Source organism: Natrix helvetica, assembly GCF_964273705.1.
Source record: "Natrix helvetica genome assembly, chromosome: 4".
NCBI lineage: Eukaryota > Metazoa > Chordata > Lepidosauria > Squamata > Natricidae > Natrix > Natrix helvetica.
In genome coordinates, this window is record NC_138550.1 from 147,014,496 (window position 1) to 147,040,058 (window position 25,563).

General features: G+C 41.7%; 1 protein-coding gene across 2 annotated transcripts in view; it reads right to left on the reverse strand.

Moving 5' to 3' along the window:
- The window catches only part of LRP12 (LDL receptor related protein 12), a 41,316-nt gene extending 17,577 nt beyond the window's left edge, over nt 1–23,739 (reverse strand). Inside the window, exons 1-2 of one of the 2 annotated variants that reach the window (XM_081953021.1) lie at nt 23,549–23,739; nt 5,019–5,075 (exon numbers count right to left, since the gene is read on the reverse strand). In XM_081953021.1, the coding sequence (XP_081809147.1) occupies nt 5,019–5,075; nt 23,549–23,627 (136 nt within the window). In that variant the 5' untranslated portion in view covers nt 23,628–23,739. The remainder of the gene's footprint in view (nt 1–5,018; nt 5,076–23,548) is intronic. The other variant, XM_081953022.1, reaches the window with a different exon arrangement.
- Between the last annotated feature and the right edge of the window lie 1,824 nt (nt 23,740–25,563).

The following is a 25,563-nucleotide window of genomic DNA, read 5'->3' on the forward strand; positions in this document are numbered from 1 at the left end:
TAATAATAATAATAATAATAATAATAATAATAATAATAATAATAATAATAATAATAATAATAATAATAATAATAATTATTATTATGTTGTGAGTCAATTCCGCCTGGCTCCATTGTTCTTGCACCATCTGGGCCCGCAGATGGGTGCCCCACCTAGACAGGCTTGCTTCTGTTGTTACCGTCACCCGGTCTGGTGTTCTGAAGACTTCGCCCCTGGTTATCGCCAGGGACGTCCACCAAATCAGTGAGCGGGAGACCTCTGCCGGTAGAATGACTTTGATCAGGGGGCAGCTCATATGCCTTCGCTGGAAAGGCAAAAGGAACCATTGGAGGTCTCTGGTGTGGAAACACGCCCAAGGGACGATGCCAATGGCGGACACCATGGTGCCTAGCAACTTGGACAGCTTAGCTAAGAACACCCTACACTCCCTGGCTACCTGGGCGGCTAGCTGCCTAAGAGCAAGCTGTCTTTCTGATGACAGAGACCGTGCCTGCCTCCGTATCTATCAGGGGTCCTAGGTGGATCAGACTAGTGGAGGGGTGAAGGTGACTTTTAGCTAGGTTCACCGAAAACCCGTGGTCTCTCAGGACTGACATGGTGATGTCTAGATCCCGTAGGGCACCCTTAAAGTAGGATGACTGTAACAGCAGTTCATCTAGATAACATTGAATTTGCACAGGTATCTGTCTTAGGTATGCAGCCAATGCTGCCATCACCTTAGTGAAAACCCGGGGGGCAGAAGACAACCGGAAGGGTAAGGCCCTATACTGGAAGTGGTGCCCTAGGTAGCAGAACCTGAGGTATTGATGGTGTTCTCTGGCTATGGGTATATGTAGATAGGCCTCCGTGAGGTCTATGGAGGTAAGGGAATCTCCCTGCTTGACCCCCTCCAAGATGGAATGCAGTGAATGCATCTTAAACCTCCGGTATCATATGAATCAGTTCAGATGCTTCAAGTTGAAGATCACTCTCCAACCGCCCGAGGCCTTAGGGATCATGAAAAGAATGGAGTAATATCTCTGACCCTGCTGTTCTAGAGGCACTGGCTGAAGAGCCCTGATGTCCAACAGGTGTTTGATGGCCTCTTGCATCAGCAACCTCTGGGTCGGATTGCTCGAGATAGGGCAGATCCGGGAGGAATTTGGGGGGCTGGAGAGGAACTCCAGTGACAGGCCTTTCCAAATGGTGTTTTGAACCCACGTATCAGAGGAGGATAAGTCCCAGCGGTCGGCGAAGTATGCCAAGCGACCCCCAATGGGGGGGTGAGCTAGGACTAGGTCTAGTGTTTGAGGAAGGAGCACCCGCCTCCTCCTCCTCCACCTCCTCGAAAGGGTTGCTTTTGCTGTCTGCCCCTCTGCTGTCTGTCTGGGTATCTCTGCCTGGAAGAGAAACCTCCCTGGTACTGCCTGGGGCCCGAGTACCCAAAATCTGACCTCCTGAAGGAATCCTGACCCGGGAAGGAGGACCTGAAGTCCTGGCCCTGAGGGAATGACCGTCTGAGGTATGGAGCAGCCCTGAAGCTGGCCTTCCTCGGGGCGGTGGGGAGCACCTTCCGCTTGTCCTTGTTCTCTACCAGAAAGGGGTCAAGAGCTGCTCTGAAGATGAATTCCCCCGTGAAGGGAGCCAATGCCAGGCGCCACTTGTGGCGTACATCCGCTTGCCACTGTCATAGCCAAAGTAGTCTGCGAGAAGCGACAGACGAGGCAATTGCCCTAGAGGCAAACCTGGCTGCCGCCAAGGTGGCATCTGATGAGAACTGGATGGCTGCTACCAGCTTGTTGAGGTCTTGGTGAGACCTGACATCCGATATTGGAACTCGCTGTTGGAGGTCCTGCAGCCACAGTAGAGAAGACTGGTTGAAGAAGGAGGCTTTCACTGCCCAAGCAGTCGCTTGGTGACCTCTTTGTAAGGTGATATCTGCCTCCTTGTCTTCCTGCTTCAGCGTATCCTCTGGTTCCACTGGCATATTCGTGGACGTATGCAGGGCCGTGACAGGTGCATTGATGGAGGGTTGTGACAGTGCCTGGGCCATGTCCTTATCCATGTTAAAGAATGTCTTGTCTGTGGATGTAGTCGAAGGCCCCGCTGTGGGAAATGCCCATTGACGCTTGACCAGGTCCAGAAAGTACTTGGGTGTGGGCACCGTGTCGACCTCAATGGCCTGCTCCTCAAAGATGGTCTCTGCTGAGAAACCCTGGGGCTGTGGTGATGCTTCTATTGCTCTGTTGCCTAGTTTGGTGGCTGTCTTGGCCTTGAACAGAAGTGATTTGTACAAAGAAAGCTGGAATAATCCGGAAAAAGTTGGCTTGGGAGGTGGCATGCCTTCATCTTCAGAGAGTTTTTCCTCTCTGATTTCGCCCTCCTCTGATTCCAAGTCACTGTCCTCCTGGGACGAGCCCAGGGAACCTGGAGGGTCCTCCCACTGGGTCTCCAGCCCTTCTGGTACCATAGGCCAGGGTGCCGCCTGTGGTTGTCTCTGAGGTTGTTGGAAGGCCGCTGCCATGCATTGCTGGAAGGCCTGCATCATCATGGTCCGGAAGTTGGTTACCTCTATGGAGGGTAGCTGGTTAGAACCCAAGCATTCTAGTGCAGAGGAAATGGCTTGTGCGGGAATTGCCTCAATGATGCTACGTGTGGGGGTGATTGCCACCCTTGTGCAGAACCCCCGAGGCTTGTAAGGCTGGGTCTCCCTCTGTGGCCTTGCTGGGTGAAGCAATCTCTGGGGCTCTCCCCTCTATTTCCAGCCTCGAGCGGGTGCCTTGGCTGCCGCCTTCTTGCAGAGTTGCTCCAAAGCCCTATGCCTCTGCTTTTCAAATTTAGAAGTGGGCTTGGAGGGCTTGGGGCCACCTTCAGCCTCTAATTCCATCCTGGGGGGAATGTGCCTCTTCTTGGCCCTTTGCCTTGGCACCCCCCCTTTCTGGGCTGCCTCTGGGGTGGTCACTGAACTGGATTGCTCCTCTCCCTCTCCGGAGAGGCTGCTGGAGATCATTGGGAGGGCCAGGATCCTACCAGTCTCCTTGGAGGTACTGGGGGCCGCCATCTTTGGTCACGTGGTCCCCTCCGGCTTCAAAATGGCGCTTCACGCCAAAGAAGAAAGGGTGATGCCTTTAAATTGCACTTTCCAGCGGCTGGTGCTCCAAGGAGCTGCCACGCGCCCTTGAAGCCGGGATTCCTCTCTTCTGCCTCCCTGCGCTGCTGGCCGGCTCTGCTCGTGGCCACTTCCTGCCTGGTCACGTAGAAGCGTTGCGGGTGCTCCGCGGCATTTGAAAAAAGCCGCGGTTCACCGCTCAACCCCTGAGGGGAGCGGCAGAGTGCTCTGGCGCCAGTAGAGCCTTCTGGGCAAGGCTTGCCTTTGGTAAGGCTCGTGCCCTCGCTTTTTGGCTTGCTCAGTCACTGGTCCTCACTGAGTGTCCCTGGACTCGCTCAGTGACCTGGGCAGTGCGCCGTTCCTCGGCACAAGTGGAGAGCGCTCGCCGGCAGGAGTATCTTTTTGAATCTTTCTTGCCTTCCCCCCCCTTTTTTTTAGGAGTTCCAGGATGGTCCAACTGTCCAGTTGGGGACTGAGTCGATAACTGGGTGGGACGTGGTGACCAGGGCATGACCCAAAGAGCTTATCTGACTCACTCCAATCAACGAGAGAACAAGGTCAAACCCATCCTGGATACTCCTCCCCCTCACTATGGAGAACATTTGTTTTTGTACCTTTGAATCAGTTTTTCACTCCTGGCGACTACTGGGACAAGTTCTTGCAGGTTTCCTTGGCAAGGTCTTTCAGAAATAAGCTTGCCAATGTCTGTTTCCTTGAGTTGATAGTGTGTAACTGGACCAAGGCCACCTACCAGGCTTTGTTCCAAAGGCAGGATTAGAACTTGTGTCTACTGGTTTCTAGCCTGGCACCTTATCCACTACACCAAATCCACTGACTCTCTTACTTACAATTTAGGTGAATTGATTCACTATGCAAGACCAGACTTAATTCATATTCTATTCATAGCAGCCTTAATGCTTGTACATTAATATAAAGCTGGAGCTGCAGATGTCCACACTATTTATCCATCAGGTAGACAAGCAAGAAAGGTCAATGGATTTTTTTGGGGGGGAAACGTGTCCTGACTGGCTTTAAAGCAAATTACTTCAATAATTGCTTTCACCCTGCTTGTACTCTGTGTTTATGTTCAGTAATAGAGGTCCTTCTTGCTTGTCTACATTTGAGGCAACTAAAGTAACAAGGGCAAGGAAGATGCCTTTTCTATAGCCATAGCCTAGGCGTGGCACAGTTTTCTACTTGAAGTCCATTGAAGCCAATCATTATAGATTTTCAAAAAGTCTTTAGATACCCTTCTATTTTTTTATTTTTCTTTGCTGTGTTTTAACGGGCAATGTATTATTGTAGTGTATGTAGTGTATCATTCAATTGTTTAATTATAAATATATATGTTTATTACTGCTTAATATACTTTATTAATTTTGTTCTTTAGGATGCAAAAAAAACCTGAGTTGCTTTTGCTATTTTAAATACACACACACACGTCCAGAAAATACAACCAAGCATCAGTAATTCTTTGTATTTTTTTCCCTTTTGGCTACAAAGGAATGGAACAAACTTTAAGGACCTCACCCTATTATTCTATAGATAGTAGTGTAGTCAAATGAACAGTATCCTCAGATGTTGCCTCATGTTTTTTGATGTGTAATACACACTTTAAAAAGACTCAAAACATTTAATTGCACAAAACTTTGATATAAGAAATCAAATTAGCTAACTTTTCTTTTTAATGTTTCTATGGAAATATAATTAAACCGAGAAGAATAATCTGTTCATGACCATAGTAGTGGTATCAAATTTATCTTATGAATTTTTTTCCCATGTTCCAGTTGCTTCCTTCCTTATTACATGCTGCAAAAGGCAGTAATAATTTTTATAGCCAAATATCTCTTCATAAGATACCAGGTGGCTTTCAATATTTACTATTTAAGTCATGCATGAAATTTAAACATTACAAAAAAGAGAGACTTACCAGTTGAGCTTTCTGAAATATGCACATTTTCAGAACGTTCTGCAAGAGCACTGTTTCCTAAAATTAAACATAATGAATAAACTAATTTTCAAGATAAAATTTGTAAAAAAAATATTCAGATACAGTATTACAGAAAAGAATAAAAAAGTGAACTACTTTAATATTCTAATTTAATACTACGTTAACATTTAATTTTCAAATAGTGCAGATCCTAGGTCTCTTGTGCTGTATTTTTAAAAGAAAAAGAAACGATGGGTGGGAATAAAATGATGATATAATTAAAGAAGCAAAGGAATTCATGTTACACAATGAATAAGTTATGCAAAGAACTAAGTAGGTTCTAAGAGCTTGGTTAGCTTGCAACAGACAAGGGATTTCAACTATTTAGTTTAGTTTAGTCTTCCAGTGCTCTTTCACCCTATTTATACTTCCCTACTTGCTTTTAAGGGAAGAATATAATGAGGCACATAAAGATAATAAAAGGAAAAACCCCAATGGCTGAAATTTTTTCAGATTTTCTCTTATAGGGAGCCAGCATATGAACCCGGACCAAGCAGATCCTGATTGCCTTTGAAATATGCTAGCTTAAGTTTTTTTTTAAAATGTTGCCAGGTGCTTTAACAGCGTCATCTTTATGATATTGATGTACACACTGCATCTCAGTTCCATTTATTACCGTGTTTCCCCGAAAATAAGACATGCCCTGCTAATAAGCCCAATCGGGCTTTTCAGAGCATGCGCCATAATAAGCCCTCCCCCGAAAATAAGCCCGCCCCCAACTATTTAAGCACATGCCCAACCGGTCCCCGACATTACCACTGTACCACCTACCGGTACAGCTTGCGGGGCAAAAAGAGGGCCCGCCACAAAAACAGCAGCAGGCCAAGCAAAGTGCTTCGCGTCCCATTCCCTCCTGTGCAAAGAGCCTGCCGCAAAAAGAGCAGCAGACCAGCAATGCGATCACCCCTTCCTGCCTGTTCCCTCTCGTGCAAAAAAACACCGCCCACCCCACCCCAATGGTAAAGGCAGCCTGCCTGGTTCCCTTCCCTGCTGCCCCTTTAGCGAGGGGAAAGGATTTATTACATTTTCTAGCTCGGACCCAAGGCAACTGGAAACCTGACACAAAACACTTTCTCCCTCTATGCTTCTCTTTCTCCCTTCCCTTCCTCTGATTGGCTGGCGGCTAACTGTCTCTTGAGCCCAAAAGGCCGTGGTGAAGAGTATCTCCCAAAGGCCCGTCAGGAAGGGCTGGGGACGGAAGAGAAGGAGTCTCTTTACCCAGGACAAACAGCCAGGTCCCTAACAGTGAGGCGAAGTGATAGAGGTGGATGACTGGGGGAGAAAACCTGGGGGCGAAATAGGCAGGCGAAGGGCAGGAGAACAGTCCCATTCCATGCTAGGACGCGCGTCTCGCTTCTCCCCCCACCTCTTGCTAAAGGGACATTGAGGAAGGGAAGAAGCCAGGCAGCCATTACATTGGGTGTAGGGTGGGAGGTGGCAGGCCAGGAACGCACCTCGCACACCATTCCCTGCCACACAAAAAGAACACCTTCCACCAAGGCCCAATGATAATGGCTGCCTGGCTCCTTCCCTTCCCCGACGTCCCTTTAGTGAGGGGTAGCAGTGGGGGGGGGGGAGAAGCTAGAGGTGTGTCCTAGTGCTACTGGAGATTGACAGCTCCACTGTGTTCCTTGCCCTATCGTCCTTGTAAAAAAAACCTCATGAGTTCAACGTGCGAGGTTTTTTTTACAAGGGGCTTCACTGGACAAAAGGGCGAGGAACGCAGCGGGGCTGAACAGGTAAGAGGCACGCCTCACTTCTCCCCCCTCACCTGCCACCCCTCACTAAAGAGGTGGCGGGGAAGGAACCAGGGAGGCTGCCTTTACCATTGGGGTGGGGTGGGTGGTGTTGGGCCGCGAGGCACGCCGCTTACCTTTCCAGGTCCGCCGCGTCCTCGCCATTGTGTCCAGGGAAGACCCTGGTAAAAAAAGAAAAGAAAAGAAACACTTCTTGCAACTTCAAGAAGTTTGATAGAACTCGCGAGAAGGGTTTTTTTAACCAGCGGCTTCCCTGGACACAATGGCGAGGAATGCAACGGAGCTGGAAAAGTAAAAGGCATGCCTCACTTCTTGCCTGCCCCAGAAAATAATAACCCCTCCGCCTATAATAAGCCCAAGGGCATATTTTGTGGGTCAAAAAAAAAAATAAGATCCTGTCTTATTTTCGGGGAAACACGGGTAGATAGGCAGCTACACCTATCACACTGCGATGACTGTCAACAAGTGGAGTGGTTTGTTTCAGTGACCTGTAGGAAGTTAGCACTCACCCCTCTCCTAGAAGAATGACATATTCTAAAAATACTAAAAAGACAGAATATTATATTTCCCTGGATGAAAAATGGAGAAACATGTTTTTTTTAAGGCAGGAAGCAGACTCACTCTTCATAGGCCCCACCCTCCTCAATAGTCCACAGCAGATGTCAGCACTTAAGAGATAAAGAGATGGCTAGGTCTATTCATAAGCAGATACCCTCACCCAAGATCTAACAAAGGTAGGATTAGCCCTCAGCTATTATAGGAATTGCCCCAAACCCTCTTCATTACATCATCACCCAGCAAGATTCAACCACGCCTGGGACAACCTACAAAGTTACCCCTGCATGGCCGTATGGGAGTCTGACAACCAATCAGGATACCTGGTCTTACACAGGAACAGGAAGCTCTAAGGAAGGGCCCAAGTGAGGGTATGTATGCATCTATATCTATATCATCCATCATTAAACCATCTTTCCAAATATTCTCCATACTTCCAAGGTTTTTCTCTCCCCACTTGGAACTCAACCCAGATGGACATTTCTTCCAACAGACCAAAAACATAAATCATGTCATCATTGATAGTCAAGCAGCATGTAAGTTTAATGAGTAAGTAAATAATATTTACTCCATAAGAATAATAATAATATGGGTTCCCACCCAAACAGAATGTAAGGCAACATTTTCTATTGCATAATACACTGTTTCTTCCCATTGGATTCTAAACATTTTCCCCCTTTGTCTATGGAGATTCTTAATTATCCAGGTCATGGTTGTTTGAAAGGTACTCTTTTTCCCCTCAAAAGGCAACTAGGCTTTCTTTGTGGGTTTTTTTCCCTTTGAAAATGTTTCATTTCTCCTCCAAGAAGCTTCTTCAGTTTTTCAGGAAGAATTTCAAGAAGCTTCTTAAAACGAAATGTTTTCAAAGGGGGAAAAAAAGAAGTCTAGTTGCTTTTGAGAAAAAAACAACCAACTTCTGGATTTTCTCCCTTTGTTAATGTTCTATTATTACCATGCATGAATGTTAGAGGATGTTCTTTTGAAGATGATTTTTGTCCAACAATGCAACAGCTATCCTAGGAATGATATACTTATTATAGTTACGGAGAAAACAAGTGTTTCAATCTTTTTATCCTGTGCCAAAAAAGGACCCTATGGCACACTCCAAATATTTATCAATTTCTGTATTGTCTGAAACTGCAGACTGAAATCTCTGGCAAACTGGACTTCAACATTACTGCATAGTACATTATGTAAATTTAAAAAAATAAAAAAGTAGGCATAAAGAAAGCAGTTTCTAATAGAACAGATGAAATCTAATACCCTTCTAAACCTCTTGAGAATTTTTCATTTTCTAAACTCCCCACCAAATGCTTGAGACTTACAACCTCCCCAGGGCAGAATTTTTTTTGTGGGTGGGGAGAAGAGGGAAAGGTACAAGATGAATGATGAAAGAACTGAATTGGATTAAAGCTGTCCTCATTTCATGACTACATGGTGAGAGATTTTGAGCAGCTGTTGGCAGATGTAGTGATTCCTCACTCAAAGTAGTATGATGGGAAAATCAGATACAGGGGGGGGGGGAAACAGGACAATTTGGCTAAAAACCTGGTTGAAATCTAAAGGAATCTAAGGTGTTTTAGTTAAACAAAACTTTAACTTTCAAAAACTTTCATGAGCAAATCTAAGAGCAAAAACATTACAGTGTTAGCTGCTCATAAATAAATCATGATAAACAGAAACTGTAACAAAATAGCAGCTTTTTATATAAGTGATATAACTTGAGACAGCAATGAGCAATAACATTTCGAAGGATTATGTAGAACTGACGCAATTACTCAAAATGATCACTTAAGATCGGGAGAGATGCTAGAAAGAAAACAAATAATCCTGAATACATTACAGAGAATATTGTATTATCTTTGGCTTAAATAAACAAGGTCTCATAAACAGGATGTACTGCACAATATTGTACTGAAAATTATTCAGTATAACAAAACAGAAGCTTTAAAAATATTGCAAAAGTATTATAAAAGAAATAAAATTTGTTCACCATTGGTTCACTCTAATCCTGCAGAAAACTAGCTATCTTTCTTAGCATTATCTCCTTGACTTAGTAAACACTTAAAACTGAACATTTTATATTGTATTACCTTTTTTAAAAGTTGTCCACAGTTGCTCAATGCAATTCACAAGCTGCATTAAGTGTTACCCTGAGAAATGCATAATGTAAACAATTCAACTTAAAGGTAATGAAATGTAACCTTTTTCATGTATGTATTAGCATAACTGATACAATGTAGTTTGTTGCAATGAGTAGTTTGAAAAAGACTGGTACTTCAGAAATATTTAGCTATATAATGGAATCACAGACCTAGATGGAAAAGACTGTAAAGTATTATGACTCCTTTGCTAAAATATACTTCTCCATAAAACATTCCATTTTGCATAAACATGGAGCTAATGAGGGGAAGGTGGATTGGGGAAAAAGCTTCATTTGCCAATGAATTCTAGCTGCTTTGCAATTACAGGTAGCCCTTGACTTACAAGAGTTCGTTTAGTGACCATTCAAAATTACATCAGCACTGAAAAGTGACATGATCATTTTCCACAGTTATGACCTTTGTAGCATCCCTATCATCATGGGATCAAAATTCAGATATTCTTGGCAACTGGTTCATATTTATGAGTGTTAACATTGTCTGGGGGTCATGTGATCTCCTCTTGCAACCTTCTGACAAGCAAGGTCAATGGGGAAGCCAAATTCACTTAACAACCAGGTTACTAACTTATCAATTGCAGTAATTCACTTAACAACTGTGGCATGAAAGGTTGTAAAATGGGGTAAAGCTCAGTTAACAAACATCTCACTTAACAACAGAAAATTTGGGTCAATTGTGGTCGTAAGTCGAGGACTACCTGTGGTTTGTATCTGTGGGTGAAGGTGTGTGTTTACACATGCATGGCTTTTAGTCAATGTTGACTCTTGAAGACTACTTGAAGAAGACCCTGGCGAAGTTACTTGGCAAGGTTTTTTTAGAAGTGGTTTGCCATTGCCCCCTTCTTAGGATTGAGAGAGTGAGATGGAGTAAACTGGCAAAAAAATTATAATATTATATGATTGCTTTCTTAAAATATGCTTTCCCCCTAACATTTGTCATTCCCATAAATATGCAATAAAGCTTATAGGGGCAATGGATTACAGCAAAAACTCAATTTTTACAGTTTGCCAATGAATACTAGCTGCTGTGCAGTTAGGAAAAGTCACACAAATCAGTTTCAACTTTCCTGTTGCAAACACTCAATTCTACTGATCTATAGATTCACCAGGAGGGAGGGAGGGTAAGGAAGGAGGGAAAGGAAAGGGAAGCAAGGGAGGGAGGGAGGAACCTTTAGCAGGCAATCACTTGACATATTACTGTGGTGAGAATATAGCCTTGGAATAAGAAAATTCCCATTCCTAGTTTAGGTAGTCAGGACAGGATTTAAGATTTCTACAACAGCACATTCTGTAAAAGCTACACATTAAAGGAGAGAGATAATAATAGAAACAATAATTCAAATTGCCTTAAAATATGTTTAAATATGGATTGATTTTCCTTTTATGGGCAATCTTAATATTTTGGAACAATGTAGTTACTTCTTGCCTGCTAAGTAATAAAAAGTAATAAAAATCATATAAGCTTCCAATTATAACAGTAGAACTGAAGACAAATCCTTTATTGCATTTTGTGAAATCAAAGGTTTTCTCTGAACTTAACAGCTGGCACAGGCAGACAATATTACAAGCTAGGATAGGATCTGTAAGTAGGTTTCGTTAACATTTCCCTTCTTTTTGGAGAGGAAGGTAATTCTGTCTCTCTCTTGGTAAATTTCCCTATAGTATCTATATTGTATTTTATTGTTGTGAGCTGCCCAGAGCCATAAAAATTAAGATAGAAAACAAATTTTAATAAATAGATTATTATTATAATGAACCTTATTTTCCAGGTAGTTTTTGCCTTATGACCTGCAGTCACAACTGCCCAAAAAGCACTTCCGGCAGTTGTAACACATGATGCTGCCACTTTCTTCACATGATCCCATTTCCTGTGCTTGGCATCCTACCTGCATTATCAATCAATCGCCAAGTGCCCTGCAATCATGTGATCGCCATTCACAACCTTCTCTGCTCGCTTCTCCAGAAAGTCAGTGGGGAAACCGTCAGGTTGCAAGGGAGGGAAAATCTTCCTACACACTGGAGGAATCAATGGTAGAATACGTCCAATGAGACTTCAGAGGCTCAAGCCAAAGTTTAAGCCCTTGAAGGAAGCCCAGCAATTCTACCAATAGATCGGGAGTCAGCTGGGTGGATAACTCACAAAAATATGTCCAAAATTCTTATTGTCCTAAAAATGATCCAGAAATTCCAAAATGGAGGGATTTTGACACGTCTGTCCAAACTGAGGGACTGAATCAAAATCTGGGGAGCCCTAGCAACAGGGGCATGTCTTCATAGCTCTGACAGACTCAGTCCAATCAGCTAAACAGATAAGGTCAACCCTATTCCTGAATGCTATCTCCACCACAAAGGAGAACACCAGTGTTTTGAGCCTTTCAGTGATATTTGCTAGTGTTTTTCACCAGATTTCTCTGTACACTGAGGAATTAGAGAAATCCAAGAAATCCTTCAGCTTACTGGAAGAACAGATCTCAAATTGGCAAAGCACTGGCAGATGCCATTGTTCACACAATCATTATCCTAGTGGGGCTTGAGGGAGCCTGAGGAGGAAGTCTGGGCCCTCTCCCTTCTGCACCATACTCAAAGAGTCCTATGCCCTCTTCCAAGAACTTCGTTGATTCACGTGGCAGCTTAACGACTTCAACTAAGGAACCTGGGATTGTGGTCATTCACGAAATGATTAAGTGGCATCTTGCTTAATCGTTGGTTTGCTCAACAACTGGGATTCTACGCCCAATTGTGGTTGTAAGCGGAGGACTACCTATACATTATTACATTTGTCCTTCTATATCAAAATACCAGCAAACATAACTACCCATTAGAATGATCCAAGAAAGTTCTAGATTCATATTTCAACCCAGCTTAACAATTCATTCTTGCTTTTTATTGTATTTACTCAGCTGCCTTTCTATTCATTATTCAATGTTATTCCAAATCAGATAATGCATTCCAAATAAATATTTATACAGAAAATTCCTCAGTTAAGTCAGATTTTCAAACACAGACATTTGGCTTCTAGAATTGTAAACTGGTTAGACAGAAGAAGGCTCAATCTTTTCCAACAGATTTTTGTTTTGTCTTGCCAGACATAGAAGATTACATACTGCAATGTTACAATTGTGGGTTTTATTTTGTCAACTTAAATTTTTTCCCCCACATGTATCACACTGCGTGATATCAAATTATGACTGGTTAGTTCTGCATTATGTATATACATAATGGTGAACCACAAAGTTCCTAATAAAATCAGAATGATGGCCAGATTAGGTTACTATTGTTTCTGCCCTCAAGACTTAGTAACTTTAAAATGTGGGGCCTCCTATTCACAGAATTCACCAAGGGAATTCTGGGAATTTAAGGTCATACATCTTAAAGTTGCCAAATATGAAAAACTGAACTCAATGCTTCAAAGTTATTTTACTGTTATGGGTGGAATTTATTGGTAGATTTTATGCTGATATTTTTTTTCTAAATCACTAACCTTTAAATATCTAATCCAGAGAAAAGCAAAACTGGTTCCCTCCAGATGTTTTGAAATTTAACTTTTAACAGCTTTAATATATGGGAATTGCAATCCAAAGAAAATCCTGTTGCACCGGACAATATTATAAAATCTAAATGTCTGCCAAGCAGGAAAAAAGATTTTCTAGCATTTATAATTTTCTTTAAAAATATATTTGAATTATTTTACTGTATATTTTGCTAAAATATCAAGTTCTATGTATATTAGCTATTTTATTGCTTTAATGTTTATACATTAGTTTTTATAAAGAATGTTATTGTGCTTTTTCAATTGTAATATGTAAAGATGTATAATTATTAGTTGCCATCTATATTCTGATGTTTTAATTATTTTCTGAATTCTTTATTATGTGCCTTGCTGAAAGATATACAGTAAATACTGTGATTTGATAGGAGATTGACAACTGTATATAAACTCTATATAAACTACTCCCATATTTCTAAAGAATGAACAAATTAGATATGGAATTAATAACTACTTACAGATCAGCAACATTCCATTTTACAAGAATAATGTGAGGCAAATTGTTTATATTTCTCATGGCCCATATATGAACAACCACTCAAGGAGATTTATCCCTGATCCTGGTCTAATTTTCTCAGTATGAAAATGTGCCCTTGGTTTTGTCACCTGGTTCATGAAATGCATGCGCCTGAAATAACTCTTGGCTAGGCAAGGTCTGCAATGAATTATTCATAAAACATATGCACAAAAATAATCACAGTAAAATTATTATGGAATAATTGTACAAAACTTTAATCCCACAAAGCTATATCTAATCCAGCTGTCTACAACTAACTCATACAGCTTGTTCAAGCTGACTGATTTTTCTGTTTCAATTTGAAACTTATTAAAACACATCTTACAATTTTACTTTAGCTTGTAGCCCCTGTTCATCTCTATATCTTTATAAGATTCTTATTTGGAGTTTAAATCAGGAGGTTGAGAGTGGAGATGTAGAGGAATGTTACCCCATTCTTATAATACCCACTAGGCTTAGTTAACAGCATCCTTAATAATTCTGTTATTATACAAAAATGTTTTATAAAACTTTGGATTTCATTGGACACCTATTTCATAATAAAAACCATATCATACTATTTTAAAAGTTCACTTCCCTTCAATTTACTAAATAAGCAAAGAAATAGGGAATATTTTTGAATACCTCCTACAATTTCTCCAATTCATTTTTACTATCTCAATTTTAAGTTTAAACTTGTTAAAAATTCTACCCTTCTCTTGGCAATGCTTTTCATGCTTAAAAATCTGCACTTGTTAAATTGACTGCATACAATTGTTTATTTTAAAATGTTTGCTCAGTATGTTAAATTTCCAACATAACATGCTATGTAATATTTGTATATGCACTCTGTATATAATATTGATTTGGTATCTGTATTTAGGTATTAAAGGTTGAAAACATATTGGCATCTATATCAGACAGACCCAGTTGAAAAATTCTATATCCCAGAATATCCTTTTTTTTTCTTTCAGAAAACTCAGTGTAATTTATAAGAAAACATCTGGAAGTGTTAAATTTAGTCATGATTGAGTATGGTGAGATATTGTGCATTACAAGGATATTCTCTAAAAAAAAAATTGGTTTTCTTTGCCCATTTCATTCAGGTGAATATAAAAGATGACCATTAATTAATATTCTCTTCTACTGTTCTAGTATTTAAATTTCTGAACTACAGTATTTTTTTCTTTTCCGTACATGGACAAACATATTTCATTTCTAAAGTTTCAGACCTTAAACCTTTTGTAGTACATCCATTCAAGTAAACCACATATTAGATACCTTAGTACAATGAGGCACTAGTTTTAAATAAATTATGTGTTCTTGAATAGTTATCTAAGACTGTCTATCGGGACAAAGATGCATTTCAGTGAAACCTTTGTCCACACCTTGCCACACATGATTATCAAACTAAAATCATAGTACACTGGCCCTCAATCACGTCTCAATTTTCTCTTTAAAAAAGAACAGTAAGTCATGTATGCACTACTATTATATTCTACTATAGCAGCTGCTTTTGTTAAGGAAGGAAGAACTGGAATATATCTCCTCTATTACAATGCAGAATGAAAATTACTATTATTAAATTTAACAACAAATTATCCAGTTTGTTATGCTCAGAGGTATTATATTTTTAAGTCTGAAATTTTAAAAAAAACAGATTCTGTCTACAGACAATTTTTAGGTTTACATAATATTTTATATATTAACATGCAAACTATGTATATCAAAATAAGAACATTGATGAACACTTACAGTGGGGCGAAAAAGTATTTAGTCAGCCGCCAATTGTGCAAGTTCTCCCACTTAAAAAGATGAGAGAGGCCTGTAATTGGCATCATAGGTAGACCTCAACTATGAGAGACAAAATGTAAAAAAAAAATCCCAAATAATCACATTGGCTGATTTGGAAAGAATTTATTTGCAAATTATGGTGGAAAATAAGTATTTGGTCACCTACAAACAAGCAAGATTTCTGGCTCTCACAGACCTGTACCTTCTTCTTTAAGAGGCTCCTCTGTCCTGCACTCATTACCTGTATCAACGGCAACTGTTTGAACTTGTTATCAGTATATCAGTAAAAGACACCTGTCCACAACCTCAAACAGTCACACTCCAAACTCCACTATGGTGAAGACCAAAGAGCTGTCGAAGGACACCAGAAACAAAATTGTAGACCTGCACCAGGCTGGGAAGACTGAATCTGCAATAGACAAACAGCTTGGTGTGAACAAATCAACTGTGGGAGCAGTAATTAGAAAATGGAAGACATACAAGACGACTGATAATCTCCCTCGATCTGGGGCTCCATGCAAGATCTCACCCCGTGGGGTCAAAATGATCACAAGAACGGTGAGCAAAAATCCCAGGACCACATGGGGGGACCTAGTGAATGAGCTGCAAAAAGCTGGGACCAACGTAACAAAGGCTACCATCAGTAACACACTACGCCGCCAGGGACGAAGATCCTGCAGTGCCAGACGTGTCCCCCTGCTTAAGCCAGTACATGTCCTGGCCTGTCTGAAGTTTGCTAGAGAGCATTTGGATGATCCAGAAGAGGATTGGGAGAATGTCATATGGTCAGATGAAACCAAAATACAACTGTTTGGTAGAAACACAACTCGTCATGTTTGGAGGAGAGAGAATGCTGAGTTGCATCCAAAGAACACCATACCTACTGTGAAGCACGGGGGTGGCAACATCATGCTTTGGGGCTGTTTCTCTGCAAAGGGACCAGGACGACTGATCCGTGTACAGGACAGAATGAATGGGGCCATGTATCGTGAGATTTTGAGTGCAAACCTCCTTCCATCAGCAAGGGCATTGAAGATGAAACGTGGCTGGGTCTTTCAACATGACAATGATCCCAAACATACCACCCGGGCAACGAAGGAGTGGCTTCGTAAGAAGCATTTCAAGGTCCTGGAGTGGCCTAGCCAGTCTCCAGATCTCAACCCCGTAGAAAACCTTTGGAGGGAGTTGAAAGTCCGTGTTGCCCAGCGACAGCCCCAAAACATCACTGCTCTAGAGGAGATCTGCATGGAGGAATGGGCCAACATACCAGCAACAGTGTGTGCCAACCTTGTGAAGACTTACAGTAAACGTTTGACCTCTGTCATTGCCAACAAAGGATATATAACACAGTATTGAGAGGAACTTTTGATATTGACCAAATACTTATTTTCCACTATAATTTGCAAATAAATTCTTTCCAAATCAGCCAATGTGATTGTTTGGTTTTTTTTTTTTTACATTTTGTCTCTCATAGTTGATGTCTACCTACGATGCCAATTACAGGCCTCTCTCATCTTTTTAAGTGGGAGAACTTGCACAATTGGTGGCTGACTAAATACTTTTTTGCCCCACTGTAAGTGGGAAATGTTTTCAGTTTAGAGTTGTATTTGTCCAAATTCTTAACACTAATCATAGCTAACAAAGAAAAACAGTTTTCTACAAGAAGGATAGCCTTCTTGATTATGCTAGTTTTAAATACTGGAAGAAGAGGCATTCCATGCCTAAAATTATACAAAGTTTTATATAGAAAGGTGTGTTGCCAAACAGTAAAGAGTTTAAAAAGAAATCTGCAAGCCATTTAAGATGTTTTCTTTTTTCTTTTAAAGGGAGAAATTAGCAATGGTTTTATTACTAATCACTTGTAATACATAACTCAAGGTAGGTTGGCAACTAATGTCTGCAAAACATTGGACAAAATGATCTCTGATGTATCTTCTCTTTTTATCACTCTGTCTCTTAGTGTTTGAAGAATTTGATTTATAATTAATAATTTTTAATATATTTAGGTGTTTTGAAATTTTAAAAATAATTTGTTAAATTTCTGTTTCTTTCCTCAAAAGTTTACCAATCAAGAACAACAAAGTAGATGTCAATCAAAGCAGTTTTGACTCCATTTGTGGTGTAAAAAGTTGTACTTTTAACTAGATAATATACAGATAGTCCTTGACTTACAACAGATCATTGAGTGACAGAAGTTACAACAGCACTGAAAAAAGTGACATGATCATTTTTCACACATGTGATGCACTTGTAGAAGCTACATGGTCACATGGTTTACATTTGGCGCTTGACCACTGACTCACATTTATGATCAATGTCCTGATCATCTTTTGCAATCTTCTGACAAGCAAACTCAATGGGGAAGCCAGAGTCACTTAACAACCGTGTTACTAATTTAACCAGTGCAACGATTCACTTAACAAATGTGTCAAGAAAGATCATAAAATGGGAAAAAACTCACTTAACAAATTTCTCACTTAGCAGCATAAATTTTGGGCTCCATTGTGGTCATATGTTGCAGACTACCTGTGGTTAAGTTTTATCAAAATGTTATAATGTTATTCCTGATTTCCATCTTTCATCTATGCAGAATAAAATATTCAATAGCAAAACTGTTATTTAAAACAATTATATTTTCTTGATGTTTTTCCTGCCTTTAGGTGAATATCTGTGTAAAAGGTTACAAACTCTAATCACATTCATTATAGGAAACTGTAATAAAATATTTTCACCAATATTTGCATTTATAAGCACTTTGTTGGCTTTCACTCACTAAGTCTCTCCTCCCACTCCAAGTTACACATCCTGCACATCCCTAGTAGCTTTGCAAGGTTGGAACATATCTTTCTTAGTTCAAGAGTTATAAATGGCTATTGTCAGGCCTGGAAGCCATCTTTTGCATTGGGCCTTCAGGCCTGCCACATTTAATGCTGTTGGAATATGGGAGGGGGGATTATATGGAGTATGGGAGATATATAGTCTAAATAACAATCCTTTCTCAGAGAGTCAAGAACATCTTGGCCTGCACCTGGAGTGGTGTGACTGGGAGGCATCTCCAGTTGGGACCGAGTCTGATTGGACCATATGAGGACATGTGGGTGCCGGACAGGGACTTGAACTTTCAATTGGATGGGAAAACTTGGAAGCTTTCAGATTCGGGTTTTCCCAGATGTGCCAATATGACATCTCTAATAAAATGGAACTTTGAGGAAACTCAAGCCTCGGAGCCTTCTTTTGTTAGGGGTGTTACTTGGAACCCTGACAGCTATATTTCCAAGAGAGCAATACATTAGGAATATGTGAACTACCTTGAAATGGTGTCTTCATTTGAAATTTTGCTTAGCTGGGGCTAAAAGCATGAAGAACCATTTGTAGAGTGAACAGGAAGAGGGTTTAAATGAGGAAGAGGCAGAAGCATAAAATAGGAGGAGACTGAGTGGGGTAAGTTAAGAAATAGGTAGTAGAAGAAAAAAAATAGAACTCCAAAATAGGAAAAATACTGCTGCTCTTATTTTTCCAGGCTTTAAGAGAAAAACATGGCAATTTTATCTTCCTTTTTCTCCAGAGAAATCAGAGTGTATAAATGTGTGTTCATATTTACATGGTTATATCAGAGGATGTTTTTGTGTGCATGTGCTCATTTGTGCCCTGGCAGAAATACACCAAAGGCCTGAGAGATGATTGATGCATAGTATACCTATGTCCTCAAAGTTGCTTACTACTTTTGTGAGCAACTTAAAAAAAATGGCTATTTGTGAACAGCAAGATGTTTTATATCTTGATCTTCTGTTTATGACAGGCAACCATGCAGGCTCTAACATAAATGTGATCTAAAATAGAAAGCCTTGAAAGAAATAACATTTCGTGCAGTTTTACTGAGGTTTCTGAGGATAATTTTCATGTTAACTGTTTTTTATAGCTAGGCTCATAGTCAGGTTTTCATGGCCAAAAAGAACTGATAAAGCATGACAGGCTCACAGTTCATTATTTGAAAGAGGTACGGTGCACATTAAGTATTGTGAAATAGAGGAGGACAAAGAACATTAAAAAAAGGGAACACTGGGTCCATACAACTATGCCTGAAGTGTGCCATCATGCTGTTCCATTGTTTAGCATCAAGAACACCAGCACTGAAAGCGGTAAGGCAAGACAACATTGAAAAGGCATTTAATGCAATCTCTGCCACATTGCACAACATAATTAGAATTGCCATGGAGCAAAAGCAGCTGTTGAGCTTTTCTTCAACCTACCCATCCACCTTCCGCATAATGTTTGACAAGTGGCATATGTCATTTACAATGCTAGTGACTATAATGTTTGAAAAGTGTGACTCAGAATTAGCTTTAATCATTGTTAGGATGCCAAATACATTAAATACATCGGAATTATTACTGCAAAAGCAATACAGGTTTATAAAGTTAAGTAGGACGGTATCTTACTTCTTTATCTTAAGGGTTCACAGCAAACCTTTTACTAGAAGCATAGAATGTAATCTTCAAGCAAAGATTTACATTAGTGGATCTTTATCAAAGAAGACTATAGTTAAACCTTATTTAAAGGATAGGATGTTATTTACTCACAATTATGTTAAATTGGTGAGACCACCACAATGGCAATTTATGTTGCCTGGGTAATGTTGCCACCATCTATCATTTTAGGACATTTAACTGCTTGTGAAATTTACCATGTTGAACTCCATAAACAAGCTTTCATTGTATTAAGGAATGTTTGGATCAATAAAATGAGAAAGCAGCCTAGATAGTAAGATTTTGAAAGAAAGAGTGGCTTGGTGCACTACTAAATGCATTTAGTAGTATAAAATTAGAAAACCTTGGATATTTTTATCTACAGTCTAGATCAGAATAATAACTTCTGGGTAAGATCATGTGAAACAATAAATACATGTTGATGTGTCATTAGTCATTCTGTTAGCTTATTCAGAGTTAAAATAAAACTCAGCTCAACAGCTATGCCATCATATACTGCTTATATTTAATGCTGCAGAGAACCTAAAACTTTCATTACCTACCTCCAGAAAGACAATAGTTGATAACCTACTTATTGATGATCTGTAGATTAATATTAAGATTTTGGTCTTTGTAGCTGGTCAACATTGGTAAGTATTCTGGGCTAAAGTTACTTCCTTAACTTTTCTAATTTTCTAGCATCTATTTTGTCCCATGCAATTATTCCCACTTTATGTACCTGTTCTTTTGGTTCTTGATTTTAAGAGTTGGTATTATTAGTAGACTACTACAATGTTTCTCTACCCAAATATTACTCCTACAATTCCCCCTCAAAAATTCTAAATGTATGATTTATGGTTCACCCACTATTTGAACCACATAGTACAGCTGTTAGATTTCTTTTGATCTGCCAATTACATTAATTATTTTGTGGAGAGTAAACGAAGATTTTACCATATGTACCCTGCAGGGGGAAAAAAAATTCCAAAAATATCAAGGTTGAGTTTAACAGTAAGAATGCTTTCAATATTTTTTTTTGATAAATAGGAACAAAGAGGTTAAGAGTTACTTAGACTTGCCCTTTAGAGAGGTTACTATAAACACAAGCATTTTCTGAGAAGAAGTAATTACTTTTAAGCCAATTTAGACATGTAAATACATAAGATCTTTTGCAAATGTGTAAACAAGAGGCCCACTATTTTCATTTCCCCAGACTTTGGCAATCCTAAAAGCAGAGGGCAACTACATACAATAACCCTTTACTTTTAATCATTTGGTAAACTACAGTAATAGAAATATTACGTAGTGCATAAAAATGTTTTAAAGGCAGCCAAAAACTTCATATTGATGAGTAAAAGCACAGAAAAAGTTCGTTCCCTTTCTAATTTGAAAGCAGAAATATTGGAAATTAAGAACACTAAAATATTAATATTCATTCTTCTTTGAGAACAAAATAAATGCCTTCTAAAACAGAATTTTTCAAAGCACTTCAAAGGATGATTTCTGTGTAATCTATAGCATTAAAATAAAGGTAAGCATAATGAATATTATAGTTCAATATATCAATGTTTTTAGCTGCTAGTGAGACAGCAGAAACAATTTTCAACTAATCAAAGAGCATTAGTTTTATATTTAGCGTATACATAAATTCTAGTAAGCAGCAGTCTTCCTCAAAATTCTAGGGCAGATTTCCCCAATTTATTGCCTAGCAATTAACAGGATTGAATTCAATGCATCTGGTTTGTACAATGTTGAGGAAGCTAATTTTTTGTATTTGGCAGCAATCCACCAATTAAATGTATTGGTCTATGGCTTCTGGCTTCAAGAAAGTGATAGACAAGATTGAATCTACCTATCACATTAATTCATAATGTGATAAACTTGACTTAATACAGTAAGTGAACTCTTCTATTTCAACATAACATGTTTAAAGCTAACCATGGCTTATTGTGATTCATGGACCCAGGGGGAAATAATTATCTATCAATTTCCAGTTTCTATCCCACGTCTTGCACTCAAGGTTGTTTGTCTTATCAACTTGATGTAATTAAGTAGCAAAATAAAAGAAAATATCTCAGGATTTAGATTACACTCCCTGAAAGGATACAGATTTTACAGTGGGAAACTAACATGTTAACTGTTATAGCAACCAATTAGTATTCAGTCTATTCTGTAAAGGCACAAATCCCACTCTGGAAACCCGAGATTTAAATGATGTGTTATTATTCATAGAAACAAACAGGATGCCCAAAAACTCAGATAGGAGTAGTCTCTATATTCAGTCACATACTATTTTACATCAGATCTTAGGATGAAAGCAGTCTTGACAAGAAAGGCCATGCTTTGAAACATATTTCCTTTGACTTTTTAATAACAGAAATCAATTCCTCATCTGAAGGTTCAAGCCATACCTGCTGTTTACCCGTTACAATCTATTAGACTGTAGTGTTTCTTAAAAACTGCATTTCAACATTTAGCCAAGTTGTGTGAACAGCTTCTCCCCTTGAGACCACCCTCACAAATATAGTATCAACTTTCTTCCCAAGTGCAGTGCTGAAAACGTTGCTCTGAAACTGTTAGCAGAAAGCAGCTTCCTGTTGCAGAACCTGTAAAACACACCAAGTCTATTCCTGCCAAATACCAATCACCTATTTCAGAACCAAGTTAAGATGCAGAACGGGGGAAATTTTAAGAGATCATTTATAGGCTTCCAGGGCAAATTCTAAAAACTAAAAACAGCTACCCTATTTAAGGATGCAAAAAAAATAATGATTTGACATTTAGCATTTCCCCCCCCTCCACAGAATATTTTTTTAAAAAAATCAGAGGAAAATTCGGCCATTCAGGAAAGGAATTATATAAAATGATCTTAAAATAGGCTGCAAAGGCTGGTGCTCTAAATCAATGGTTCTCAACCTGTGGGTCAGGACCCCTTTGGGGGTCGAACGGCCCTTTCACAAGGGTCGCCTAAGACCATCGGAAAACACGTATTTTCGATGGTCTTAGGAACCGAGACACCCATTTTATGGTTGAGGGCCACCACAACATGTGGAACTGTATTAAAGGGTCGCAGCATTGGGCAGGTTGAGAACCATTGCTTTAGATAGACTTCTAGATTTAACTTCCATTGAACTTCACTGGCACCAGAGACCTTTTTGGGTACTGCATTGTAATTGCTGACAGGAATGGGATGAAGGCGCTTGCAGTTCATGAAAATCAGTCCTAAAAACAGAGGTCTTGAGGGGGGGGGGGGGTATAGCACCAAGATACTCCCCCCCTGAAGTTTCAGAGGTCCTCCCATCGCCTCAGCACTAACAATGGGCGGCTGGCATCTCTTGACAGCCGAATCCCCCATTTCAAAAGGGGACAAGCAGGGCAACCTTCCAGGCCCTGCTTTAAAACCCAGAAGGCTTTTTGACACGTTCACAGCGAAAAACATCCTTCCTGGGAAAGTCGGGGACGGCCCGAGAGACTCCGGTGCCCCGCAATGGGGCGGGGGGGGGGGGGAGAGAGAGACGGTCAACGAAAGGCAGGGCCGCCCGCCGCCGTCCCAGACTTCCTCGGAAACAAAAGCCGGGCCAGGAAGTCTCGTCCCGCCGGCTTGCTGGGGGAGGGAGGGCCGGCGAAAGAAAAGAGCGGCGTTTCGTCCAGCAACAGCCCGGCTTCCCGGGCGGACACAAAGGACATCACCTACCGCAACAGGAGGCGACGAGGAGCAGGAGCTGCGCTGACCTCCAAGCAAGGGACCCTTCCGCGCCCCAGCAAGAGGCCATAACACCGCCGCGCGGGGGAGGGAGGGGGGAGGAGGAGACCAGCTGGAGTTGCGTCGCGAGCCCCGCAGCAGGAGGGCCTCGCCGTCGCCTGGCCGGGGAAGAGCCCCCCTCCTCCTCCCGCCGCTGCTGCTGCTGCTCCGCGAGCGCGCCCCCCCCTCCTCCCCCCCCCTCAGCCTCCGGGAGCCATGAGCCGCCCGCCGTTGCCTCTACTGCTGCTCCCCCTCCTCCTCCTCCTCCGCCGGCTTCTTCTTCGGCTTCCTCGCCTGTCTCCCGAGCGCTCGACGGGGACGGGAGGGGCTCCGCCGGCGCAGCTGCGCATGACAAAAGCCGAGCAGCTGCCTCCCGAGAAGGCTGGCCGGGGCGGGGAAACCCCAGCTTTTCTCCCCCGGGAACAGGGGAGGAGGAGGAGGAGGAGCAGAGGCAGAAGGCTTCGGCCGGCGAGCCGGGGCTCGTGTCTGGATGTCTGGCCTCTCAGTTCTGCCGTCTCGCGGGGGATGGGGGGTGGTGGTACCCGAGATGCCAGCCTTAGACCTTCCACCCGGAGCTGCGTGGCGGAGGGCAGGCGTGCCATGCTGTTCCCGTGCTTCTGAACTCGGGGGCTGCTCCTGGGAAGGGTGGCTGTTGTTAGTGGTGAAGTCGTGTCCTACCCATCGCGACCCCATGGGCAACATCTATTTAACCTTAAACTGTGGACCTCACACGTTTCCAAAGAGGCACCAGCGTGTCTACTGTCCCTGTCCTAATGTCCCCATTGATAAGTACTCATTTCATGTGTTCATGGCCATGTTATATTTATTTAAATCCATCTGTTCCTGAGCTTATCCCCACCTAGGACCACCTAAGACCATGGAGGGTTATCACCAACTTTACAGCTGGGGCTATCACCCATTTTTTCTACCATTTCTACCATCATCGCCACATCCGTCCAATCTTATCATCTAGACATCTACTCCCCCCCCCCACTCATTACTGAAGAATTATCCAGGACAATGCCTCTTACCCCCCACATTGACATTGACTTATGGGACTAATGCCTTCTACCTCCCCCCCATACTGACTTTTTTACCATCTACAGCACCTTAGCCCCTACTGGAATTTTGTCGATAATAACTTATTCGAGGTTAGACTTGCTCCGCCTGCGGGAGGCCCCTCTCTCGCAGGCTTGGCCCTTGGCTCTTTCAAGGGCCCGCCTCGAGGACGGGTTCGTGGACCCCGAGAGGTGCAGGAACCGGAAGCTAAGGGGATTTTTAGTAAAATGTTTTTTATCTTTTTTAGGGGGTTCCAGGGTGGGGGGGAGGGCTAATCAGACCGGGAGGAGAGCCAGTGCCGGACAGACAGGTGAGTCCAGGAAGGACGGGGATGCGGTGGAGGGGGGGAATATAAAGGTCACTAAAGCAGAGGGTTGTCCTATTACAACGGTCGCGGGGAGGAGGGGATGCGAGGACAGGATAAGATCCCAAGGTCGGTTGGGAGACCGCGGCTGCTGGTTACGCCCGGTCGCTTGTACCAACCCCTGCAGTCTAGGTGGACAGGTGCTACAGAGCCAGGGCCTGCGGCTGATGCTTTGCAATGCAAGGTCTGTCACCAACAAGGCCCCCTCATTAATGAGTTGATCTCAGAGGGGGAGCTAGACCTTGCAGGGATAACGGAGACCTGGCTGGGCCATGAGGGTGGTTTACCCCTCGTGGAAATGTGCCCACCGGGTTTCCGTGCATTCCATCAGCCTCGGGCCCTGGGTAAGGGTGGTGGGGTGGCGGTGGTTATGCGGGAATGTTTAGGGCCGAGGGAGTTCACTGTCCCTCAGATACCCGGGTGTGAGTCCCTTGGTGTGAACTGGGGCCCAGGGAGGCAGTGGGGCTTGCTGATTGTATACTTGGCTCCTCGCTATGCATCAGCAGCCCTGCCTGAGCTCCTCGAGCTAATCTCAGCGACGGCA